A 12,376-nucleotide genomic window follows, 5' to 3' on the forward strand; every position below is an offset into this window, starting at 1 on the left:
TTGTTCTCTTTGTAAATCTTATTGTATGTTTAAAAGATTGCCAGGATCTGACTATAGGTCTTCTAACAATTCTAAGTAAGAATTCATAAACATTAGATTATCATTGTGCAGTATGTACAGTTGTGCCAGCATCAGATAATGATTGGGATGTCTGTTGGACACCCACAACTGCAACAGATCTCCTTGTGGACTTTCTCAAGAGGAGAGAATTTTTTAGCCAAAAAAAAAAAAAAGCAGCAATGTGGTGATCACAAATAAATAAACGAATAAACCATAACTTTGTTTTTTGACAGGCTAACCACTTAAGCCCCGGACCATTTGGCTGGTTAAAGACCAGGCCACTTTTTGCAATTTGGCAGGCACTGCATTTTTTTTTTCCTCAGTTTAGGCCGATACGTATTCTTCTAAAAATCGCAATAAGCATTTATTGATTGGTTTGCACAAAAGTTATAGGGCCAGATTTACGTATTTGCGCGGCGGCGTAACGTATCTCATTTACGTTACACTGCCGCAAGTTTTACGGGCAAGTGCTTGATTCACAAAGCACTTGCCTGTAAACTTGCGGCGGCGTAGCGTAAATCCGTCCGGCGCAAGCCCGCCTAATTCAAATGGCGCGTGTATCATTTAAATTAGGCGCGTTCCCACAGGCGTACTCTCACTGTGAATCTGGCCCATAGCGTCTACAAAATAGGGGATAGTTTTATGACATTTTTATTAATATTTTTTTTAGTAATGGCGGCGATCTGCAATTTTTATTGTGACTGCGACATTATGGCGGACACATAAAAATGCACTGATTACTGTAAAAATGACATTGGCAGTAAGGGGTTAACCTGTAGGGGGCGTGGAGGTGTTAAGTGTGTCCTAGGGAGTGCTGTAACTGTTAGGGGGCGTGGCTTGCTGTGACACCTCACTGATCGTTGTTCCCGATGACAGGGAACACGATCAGTGACAGTGTCACCAAGCAGAACGGGGTGATGTTGTGTTTACACTAACATCTCCCGTTCTTCAACTCTGTGACCCGATTGCCGCCGGTGTTCCCACGGGCGCGGTCATGGAGCTCACCACATGGCTCGCAAATTAAAGGGGATGTACCTGTACGCCCATTTGCGCCGTGCCTTTCTGGCAACGTACATCGTCGTGCGCCGGTTAAGTGATCAATATTGATTGTCTCATTGCAATGGCATCTAAAAATCAGTGGCATAAATAAGGCAACAAGTAAACACGTTGACCCTGAAGCTGATGTGTTGAAAGCTTAAAATATGGGCATCACAATTTGTTGTGTATGGGGCTGTGTAGCCACAGATTGGTCAGGTCGCCCATGCTGACCTGTGTCCACAGCCAAAAGTGCCTCAAATGGGTATGTGAGCATCAGAACTGGACCATGAAGCAATGGCAGGAGGTGGCCTGGTCTGATGAATCGTGCTTTATTTTGCATCATGTGGATGGATGTGTACATGTAGGTTGCTGGGGAGGAAATGGCACCAGGATGTACTATGGGAAAAAGGCAAGCCAGCGGAGGCAGTATGATGCTTTGGGCAATGTTCTGCTGGGAAACCTTGGTCCTGCCTTTAATGTGGATGTTACTTTGATTTGTATCACCCACCTAATCGTTGGTGACCAAGTACACCCTTTTATGTAAATGGTATTCCCTAATGGCAGTGGCTTCTTTCAGCAGGATAATGCTCCCTGCCATACTGCAAAAACTGTTCAATAATGGTTTGAGGCATACAGCAATGAGTTTGAGGTTTTGACTTGACCTCCAAATTCTCCAGATCTCAATCCAATCGAGCATCTGGGAGCTTTCACTTCGGAAGCATGTACAATTACATGCAGAGTCCCTCAAGGATCACCCCTATCGCCTTGAGGCAATTTGGTTCACATTTGTAGTGCTATACAAGTTACTCACTCACTCATCTGTCAGATATGTTGGAAAAACAAGTCTGATCAATGAAGGCTCCATCTCACAATCTACTGGACTTAAAGTATCTGCTACTTATTGCTTGGTGCTAGATACCAAAGCTTGCCTTCAGAGGTCTAGTGGCATCCATACCTCAACAGGTCAGGGCTGTGGAAAAAGGGGGACCTACTCAATATTAGGTGGGTGCTTATAAAGGTTGGGCTGATCGGTGTAGTTTGACAATGTATGTGGCTAGAGTAAACCAGAGGTTGATTAAAGCTGATAATTTTTTAAATTTTGTTGCAGAAAAGGGACAGTGGTAGAGCAGATATGGTTTATGCGAGGAGGCAACATTTTCAAACATTGGATAATAGTGAATAGTGGCTATGTATGCATGTGAGTGTTTTTCTAAAGAGAGGAGATAAATAGTTCAAAGGCCTCAAAGTCTATTTTCCTTATAAGATTTGTATGACCTGTGTGAGAGGGCAGCTCATTAGGTTTGGCTGTTTTTTACTGCGAGATTACTGCAACAGATCTGACACACTGGGATAAACTTAGCACATCATTTCAAGATGGTAATACTGTAGAATAGGTCTTACTGGCAGGGAGAGGCCATACTGAAGGATGAATCATTGCCAGAGAGCAATTATACTGCAGAGAGATGGTTTGCTTGATTTTCACACAGCAGGCATATGGCAACAATGCGATATTACAGAGAGATGCTTTGGGAGGCACTGTATTGCAGAAAGCGCACAGCTTTTGCCTATCCTTTACCTAAACTACTGTATGTGGTGAAAAAATAGTGCACTGGCATAGTGTGCATAGTCAAAACCCACCTGCACCCACCACTAGAAAATTCTCTAGCGATTGTTTATATCACTGGGAATGAGGTTTATCTTTTCTTAAAGGGGTTGTAAAGGTTAGTTTTTTATTTTCTAAATAGGTTCCTTTAAGCTGGTGCATTGTTGGTTCACTTACCTTTTCCTTCGATTTCCCTTCTAAATGTTTTTTTTCTTTGTCTAAATTTCTCACTTCCTGTTTCTCCTCAGTAAGCTTGCCACCATCATCCATGGGGGCTAGTCAGCCAGAACAGCTTACTGAGAAGGAACAGGAAGTGAGAATTTCAGACAAAGAAACAAAAACATTTAGAAGGGAAATCGAAGGAAAAGGTAAGTGAACCAACAATGCACTAGCTTAAAGGAACCTATTTTGAAAATAAAAAACAAACCTTTACAACCCCTTTAACTAAAAGGCCTGTGATTTTATTGAAAATGTACCCTATCAATTCACATCACAAGCAGAATATATTCTATCCTATTGCTAGAGTCTGCAGATATTATTTATAATCAATATGGCTTCTCTACTCACTAGAGACCATCAACATCACACATAATGCAACAACAGAATAAAAGACCAAACGCAAAATCACTCAGCTCGAACTCCCCCCTCTGTAATACATACATCGGAGGAAGACAGTGCCAGGTGGTCACATGGGTATAAGAAAAACTGTGTTTATAACAAAAATTTTAGAAAATGGCATATAGTATATTCATCATGTAAACCAAGCAGGCAGTGGGAGTGTTCACTGTCTTAACAAACACTTTAAGTATCTAACATAGAGCCTTTGGAATTTTTTATTTTGTGTCCATCCAGTCAAGCCATTTACACAGCTCAGCCCTGTCTTTACAGCAGTTTAGCTTTGAAGTGACTTGCCTCAGGTAAAACACAGAGATGCAAAAATCCTCCTACATAAGTTTTACTTGTTTATCTGCATTCTTCTCTTCCCTACATTTCATCAAAAGGGCATAATCGTGTTAAAATTCTTCTCCATCTGTTAGTATCACAGAGGAGGGGGCACAGAGCTTCAGTTACACTGTGTGAGAGCTGATTGGAGGAAAGGTGCCCCCCCCCCCCCCATCCACACAGCGGATTGAAGGAAGGATACAGAGCTGTGTTACGAATAGACCAGCTGCGTGCTGAGCTCCCTCCTTGTCACAAATGTTATCTTGTGTTGGGAAAACTTCTCAGGCCTCGTACACACGACCGAGTTTCTCGGCAAAAACCAGCAAGAAACTTGCTGGGATTTTTTTTTTGCCGAGGAAACCGGTCGTGTGTACATTTTTCGACGAGGAAACTGTTGAGGATCCCGTCGAGCCAAAAAGAGAGCATGTCTTCTTTTTCCTCGACGGGAATGGAGAAACTTGCCTTGTCGAGTTCCTCGACAGCCTAACAAGGAACTTGACGAGGAAAACGATGTGTTTCGCCCGTCGAGTTCCTCGGTCGTGTGTACGAGGCTTCAGAAGTGACTCATGCTGATAAAGGTACGAAGCACTAGAGAGAAATGGCACTTAGAGCTTTGGAGAGAGATAAGTAAACACTACAGATATATGTGCTTTGTCCAGATTTCGTGACTGAGGTTTACAACCACTTTAACTTACAGGTCTCCTCCCTACTCCCAGCCTGTGAAGTGGTGCAAAGATGAGCTCATCTACCACTGTGCTCTTTGCTTTTATGAGTATGTTACTTACACTGCAATACACCTTGCTGGCTCTTTGTGCTTTTTCTGCCCTCACTATCTGAGCTCTGCTGTATACAGTGTCAGGTAATATATACTGTATATGGTAATAGCCTGCTAATACGTAAATTTGGGGTAATCACACTGCTTGTAGTTTAAAAAAATACATTTAATAATGATTACAAGGCTGCATTATTATGTTTTTATATTTGCTTGAAGTCTAAGAACAATTTTTAAATTTCACATGCCATTGACTGTTGGCTTATCCATAGCAATATATAAGGGTGAAGCTCAGAAAAAGGGACATAGTTATTCAGGTTTATACCGAGCAAGTTTTGTCGAGGTCAATGGTTCTTTGGTACTAGTAATAACGCAACAATATTCTGTAAACTCTGCAGTTGTCATATGTTACCTTTATTCTTTTTCTTTTATGTAAAGATGAATTAGACAATGTATATATGAAGCCAGCTTGTTTTATACCTTTGGAATATGGTTAAAATCCCCTTCTTTTAATAATTTGATTTTGTTTGTGGCCTATAAGGGAGATCTTCTTTTTACTACCTGTCCTGGAGACACATTAGTACGTGAGAGGAAATATCTTGAAAGTGAGAGAAATTCCTTCTTGTTGGTGTGGGAACAGACATCCCTTTTGGAAGCTTTCATCTCACTTTTTGCTCTGTGTCATCCATAACCTATTTTTATTCACTTTTCTATCAAAGTGGCCCAGGACAAATAGTGAGTTTGAAACTCCCCAGGTTCATTATATACCTCACTCTATCCAAAATTAAGGAAAAATTTTGGGTTTTAAATTCCCTTTAGCCTAACAAAGTGCTAATAATTCATGTCTAATTAACATTTTTATATTTTTTTTTCTATTAGGCCATGATGGTGCAATCAATGGTTTGGGCTGGAGCTACAACAGAAATTGGTTGGTGTCTACCGCTGATGATAGAACAATGAGGGTTTGGAATGCAAAAAACGCAGATCTAGCACTTGTTTTGGTAATTAATATGTCTTTGTTAGTGTTATAACACTTTTTATATCAATCTGTAAAATAAGCATACATTTTTTTCATTATATTATTTGAGCTTAACACGCAAAAAATAATGATAACACTACTTACCATAGTATGAAAATCTAGGAGAAGTTGGATAACAACTGATTAATATCTCACCCTGATGAACATTTATGCTTGCACATTATACTGTAATTGTGCATTAAACCACAGGACTAAAAAAAATGTTTTTATACTCCTCCTTCTTTTCTTTGGTTACACTTTAGCGGTGAAAGGTTAGAGAAAAGAAATCCACTAGAATACATTTGGTTATTGTCCTTCGCAATATAAACATCCTTTTAAATGGGTTTAAAAGTACAGGATTAATTATTAAATCATTATTATTAGTAGTAGAAGTAGTAGTATATAGGATTTATTTGGTGTCAGTTTGAGCAGCGCTTTACAAAATAAAAGGGAACAGTACAAATCAATACATGATGGTTTGGAGGGCCCCTCTCATGAGTTTGTGATCTGTATTAATCTTACAATCTGTAAAACAGCTTCATGGAGATAATGGCATACAAATATTAAAGCTGCCAATATGTGCAGGTATTTTTGTCAGTCAGGTATACTCTGCTCTACCATAATATCTGCCTCAGGTGCACAGAAGACTATTTGATGAAATTATCTACCTTGGTTGATAGTGGTTTAAAGAAGAACTCTCATCTTAAAAAGGCTTATTAAATCCCCCGGGGGCCCTGTGCACATAGCACTTGTCCCTGTTTAAATTGGTGCTGTGGTTTAGAAACAAAATTCCACTTATATTACTGTCAGTGCTGAGTGTAGCTCCACCCCAGGCAGAAGCCCAAATTATGGACATTCCTATGGGAGAGGTACAGGCAGCACTGAAGTCAAAGTCCGCTCTTAAGTAGCTTGCCAATATGCTGCTGCATAGGATTGCGGGTCACAGGAGTAAATTTAGTTCTGCACGTCTGTTACTCAGATTTAGCCAACAAGGGGCTAAAGTCAGCTATTGGCTGATGTCAGAGTCACTCCAGGCTCTGGTGGATCCCAGCAATAATGTCAGGATCTATCCAGCTGTCTGACAGCTGACTCCAGCTCTCAGTGTGCAGCTGAGAACCAAATATACTGCTCCTGCCCCATCTCTAGCTTGGCACTCTGGTGATGGAAAAGCAGAAAGCGGCAACTGACAGTCACTTGCTCTCTGCTCCAGGAAGACCGGAACTGAACAATCAGCAGTTATGTTATTGCTCAGTTCTCAGTCTTAGAGAAAGCTGCAGCTTCACACCGATCCTGTAGCATGAAGTTGAGTATACTATATGTTTTTTTTTTGTTTTTGTTTTTTAGTACCCCAAACTTCTCCTTTAATAGTAGCAAAAGAGGCATAGATGCAGAATGGGAAGTGCACTGTACGAAGATGCAGGCTCAAACTTTTATTTGTATACAAAAAGAAGAGGAGACACAGGGATGCTTGACACAGAGAGTTTCAACAATTCTTTTTGCTGCATTCAAACAGGGTGGGGGCTGTGTGTGCTTTGTATTTGCATTGCCCCCTCTCCTCTGTGCACTGTCAGTCAGAAGTTAATTTCCTTTGTCCCATGTTATTGGATAGCGGTGGGTGGGGAGGCACTAGCTATCAAAAAAATTATGCTTAGGAACCACATCCCTGATTATAGCAAGGACAAGTGATTTGTTCACAAGATCCCCTAGGGAATTTAATAAGCTTGATTAACTTCTGCTAAGACTTCCTCTTTAAAGATGTTTTGCTTGCAAACATAGTCATACCCCAAAAAACAAACTTGGTAGCTTGCGTAGGTTTATTTGGGTGATGTAATGTGCCACTGGAGATCTCCAAGGAATCCTTGCTCTCAGGCTGTTAAGGCATCTAGTACTGCATATAGCACTCCAATTTTAAATAGTAAACAACTACTTACATGCTGTCGATGAAGAGAACTACCCAATACTTTTATGCTTTTGCTATGGAATCCTTCCAGTTGTCGTCAACTATTATTGTTTAATATATAATATAACCCACTCATGTGTGCACTAGTAACACTGAGTTCCATTCACAGGACTGTAAAAAATGTAAAAACAAAAAGCGTATGTTGTGTTTCCCTATTGTGTAATAAAGACAAAAATGCACATACCGTTCCCTATCATCTCCAGAAATAGATAGTGTATTCACTTTGTCTGAACAGTTGAATAATAATATATAGACTAGACATTGTGCAATACGGAAACTGTAAATATTGACAGTGGTAGCGCGGTCTTCCTCAAAACAGATTTTTCGCCAACGTCTTGCTAGACAAAATTAAAATGTGTTAATTTAACAATTTAGTTCACTTTCTTTCTAAATTCCAGCTTCCCTTTGTACCAATATAACATTAAAGTGGAGTTCCACCCAAAAGTGCCTTAAGGCCTCTTCATCCTTTTCTTTGCCACATTTGGCATGCAATTTTTTTTGGAAGGGGGGGGTGGGTAACTAGTTTTGACAGGTACCCAGCTACCACCTCCGCCTGCGCCACCTAGGCAACCCCTATTTTCCCCCTCCTTCTCTGCAATCTTCTGGCACATGTCACAGGTCCCAGAACTGAGGCTTCAGGCGGCTGCATCGCTGGACCGTGGGACAGGTGAGTGTATGTTTATTAAAAGTCAGAAGCTATACTTTTTGTAGCTGCTGACCTTTAATAAACAGAAAACGGAGTGGAACTCCACTTTAAAGTGGTTGTAAACACTTTACCACTTTACTACAGGTAAGCCTATAATAAGGCTTACCTGTAGCTACCATGGATATCTCCGAAACCTTCATGGTTTAGGAGATATCCCCTGTATCAGCATGTGCAAACGTCTTCAGTACATGCGCACTGAAGCAATGTCTCGTTCGTGCCTTTGCTTCAGCTGATGTGTTGTTACTGGCGGCTCCGGCACGCATGTGCGGGAGAGACATCATTGTGGCTCTGGCCAATCACAGCGCCGGAGCACGCGATATCCGGAAGTAACTCCGGGAGACATGTCGCCGGCCAAACCATTCTGCTGGCACCGCTGCGGGGGCTACTATCTAACGGAAGTATATCATAATGAGCTAGTATGCTATGTTAAGGCCTAATGCACACAGGACATTATAAAAAGGACAGTGGTGTTAGCTGTAGAATGAGTTTTGCAGTAGCGTCTTTCAGCATTTTTTAGCTGTAGAGTTTTTGTAGCAAAACTTTACTCCCACAAAAGCCTATGGCTCAAAAATGCTGACAAGCGCAGAAAAGACGTGTTTTTCAGCATTTTCACGCTTTTATCAGAGTTAGAGCTTTTTTACAGCTGAAAAACTCCTCTTAAAACCCACTAGTTCTGTTTTTTTTTTCAAAACAGAAAATGCTCCTGCCAAAAAACGCTGATGACAACCTGTGTGTGCATGGACACATAGGATAACAGGACCCCTTGATAACGTCCTAATGGACAAAAAGCTTCAGGGAGCAGATGCTAGTGTTGACGTTAAGCCACTGTCTGATACCGAGTCGGCAGTGGCACCCATTGTCATATGTTTTTAAGATTCATTTTACTTTGGCTTTTAACTTACAATTTCAATAAATACTATACTACGGAGACTTCATCTGGCTCCCGGCGAGCTTTGTTTACTACAGCTACATCTGGATGGTGCGAGTTGCTGAACAGCTTTCCCCACAACAGATGGCAGATCTACACTGAGTGCGTGTTTGCTGCTGTAACGGCAGCCAGGCTTTCTGGTGAGTGTCCATTTTACAGGGGTGCGTTGGATGATTCTGGAGCACTGTATGGGATCACCTCTTAATTTTTATATTTATATTGCTAATCATATCATGGGACTATGCATTTAAATCTATATTTTTCACTATATTGGTATTTGATTGTTGATTTTCATCCATATGATTGGACTTCTATAAATTTATTTTTTTTTTCACTTTAGCATTTTTTCACTTTTTTCACTTTTTTGGACTTTATTTTAATGTGCTGTCCATTCATAACACAGTATTCTTATCTCACCACTGTTCATTTTCTTTTAGCGCTACGCAATCTTTCTTAACATAGTATAACATGCTGGGGAGTTTATTGGCTGCAGAAAAAAACATCTGAAGCCAAAAACAGCAGCTGTAAAAATGTCCAGTGTGCATAAGGCCTTACCAAAATTATGTAATAGGAGGACTCACCTGAACAATCTATTTAGTTTGTATCAAGTCAGGCAGGCCCTTGCACTACAATCAGATTGTACTGTGTATGCCTACCTTAAAGTAAGAAGTAAGAAAGTGGGTGGAGATAAAAAAGAGGTGGTATAGTATTGAGGGTGGTGGGATTCACAGAGGTAAACATGTCCTACTCTGTGATGCAGCAAGGCAGTGCATGGTGGGATATGAAGTTTCCTGGAAGGTCACATGAGCATACAGAAAGTCAGGGCTCAGAAAGCATATATATATATTTTTTTTAAACAGAGAGATGAAGATTCAAAGCTGCCATGGTCTTAGTAAGAGAGAGATGAGCATGTTGGGATGGCTTAGGGAGAAAAGACTGCTTACTGTGAAATTCTGCCTGAAAATGTGAACTTAGCCTTTAATTGTTAATGAAATATATCTAAAGGCTAAGTCTACCAGATTATCAGTTTAACTGTCTGCCCGAACCTCTCATATGAGCAGACAGTTACTAGAGAGCCAGGAGATCAATGAACTAAGAGAGCACTCGCCAGCGTCTTTGCAGTTCATTGCAAACTATAAGCCATCTACCGTGGTGGAAGAAGGTAGTTGTAGTTCATTCATTCACAGATCGCTGTGAATAAATTACACAACCATGTGGGTGGAACCCTGTGCGGCTACACTCTTTTTAAATTGTGACATCAGGTGAGGGCAGAAAATCTCCCAGGCGAGGTTTGGTACATTCTGAGGAAAGAACAACGCACTGGTGGGCTCAGCAACATAAAAAGGCCTTGACATCCACGGAAGACAACAGTGGTGGATGATCGCATGATCATCTCTATGGTAAAGAAAAAAATATTCACAACATCCAGTCAAGCGAAAGACACTCCAGGAGGTGGGCGTACCATTGTCAAAGTCTACAATCAAGAGAAGACTTCACGAGAGCAAATACAGAAATTTCACCACAAGATGCAAACCATTCAAAAGCCAGATTAAACTTTGCCAAAAAACATCTAAAAAGCCAAGCTAATTCTGGAAAAGCATTCTTTGGATGAATGAAAGTAATAATAATCTGTACCAGAATGGAACAGGAAGAAAAAAGTGTGGAGAAGGCTTGGAACAGCTCATGATCCAAAGCACACAATGTCATCTGTAAAACATATTACAGGCAGCGTGATAGCATGGGCATGCATGACTTCCAGTGGCACTGGTTCATTGGTGTTTATTGATGATGTGACAGAAGACAGAAGCAGCTAGATGAATTCTGCAATTTTTAGAGATATCTGCCGCGTACACACGGTCGTTTTATGTGATGAAAAAAAATGACGTTTTTAAAAACGTCACTTTAATTGACCGTGTGTGGGGGAAAACGTTGTTTTATGTCTTCTAAAAAACGACCAAAAAAAATTTAAGCATGCTTCAATTTTATGTGTCGTTTTTCAAAACGTCAACTTTTACTTCACAGAAATTGACCGTGTGTAGCAAAAACGTCGTTTAAAACGATGTTTTTTCATCTGCGCATGCCCAGAAGCTACTTATGAAGCAAGCTTCAATGGAAAAACGTGGTGGAACGTAACCTCGCTTTGCTAGAACATTGTGAGAAAAACGATGGTGTGTAGGCAACTTCGTCTTTGAAAATTGAAGTTTCAAAAACGTCGTTTTTTACTTCACAGAAAATGTCGTTTTTTTTCATCACATAAAGTGATGGTGTGTATGCGGCATTACTGTCAGCCCAGATTCAGCCAAATGCAGCAAAGTCGATTTGACTGAGCTTCATAGTACAGATGGACAATGATCCAAAACGCACTGCAAAAGCAACCCAGGACCTTTTGAAGGAAAAGAAGTGGAATATTCTGCAATGGCCGAGTCAATCACCTGATCTCAACCCAATTGAGCATGCATTTCACTTGCTAAAGGCAAAACTAATGGCATAAAGACTCACAAACAAAGAACAGCTGAAGACAGCTGCAGTTAGCGCTTCAGAAAGGAGGAAACCCAGTATTTGGTAATGCCCATGGGTTCCAGACTTTGTGTACAGTCATTGCCATTTGCCAGTAAAGGATTCGCAACAAAATATAAAAAAAAAAAAATATGATTATATTCATTTGTCCAATTACATTTGAGCCCCTGAAAATGGGTGGACTGTGTATAAAAATGGTTGCAGTTCCTAAAATCTGCACTTCAAAATAATTTGGATCGTTAAATTTTAATTTTATTCTGGCGGCATACAGAACCAAAAGTATAAAAATCGTGCCTGTATTCAAATATATACAGCCCCAACTGTATATCTGTAGTGTTTACTTATCTCTCTCCAAAGCCCTAAGTCCTGTGTCCTTCTGCTCCTCTGTTCCTCTGTTATCAGCACGATAACTTCTGACAAGCTATCCAACACCGGAGATAAAAGCAGCTGGAAATTTGTGTCGGAGAGGGAACTTAGAGACAGAAAAGTGTAGAGCTTACCTAAATCTTTCTCATATTTTTAAAAGTCCACCTTATCTCTAGTGGTAATTCTCACCTGTAATACTGTCTTAATTGGTTTTGCAAAATTGTGGGTCTAAAAGGGCAACAAGATTTGTGTCCAATTTTGTTGATTGATACAACTTTTCATTTCATTTAGGTATTGCTTATAACAACCCTTTCTAGTTCCAGTGTTTAAGAAAAAATCTGCCAAATATGAACTATTCAGGAAAATAAAGCTTATATGGTTATAATGTGGAGCTTTGCTTATATATATATATTGTGACTAGTACTCAACAATTTTAATAAAGTTATAATTGTTATTGAGTACTAGT

The 12,376-nt window shown here is 40.2% G+C and overlaps 1 protein-coding gene across 1 annotated transcript in view; it reads left to right on the plus strand.

Moving 5' to 3' along the window:
- The window catches only part of WDR27 (WD repeat domain 27), a 453,976-nt gene that overhangs the window by 220,826 nt on the left and 220,774 nt on the right, over positions 1-12,376 (plus strand). The window contains exon 20 of the mRNA XM_040350915.1: positions 5,295-5,416. Within this exon, the coding sequence (XP_040206849.1) occupies positions 5,295-5,416 (122 nt within the window). The remainder of the gene's footprint in view (positions 1-5,294; positions 5,417-12,376) is intronic.

This window comes from Rana temporaria, chromosome 4 (genome assembly GCF_905171775.1).
Source record: "Rana temporaria chromosome 4, aRanTem1.1, whole genome shotgun sequence".
Taxonomy (NCBI): Eukaryota; Metazoa; Chordata; class Amphibia; order Anura; family Ranidae; genus Rana; species Rana temporaria.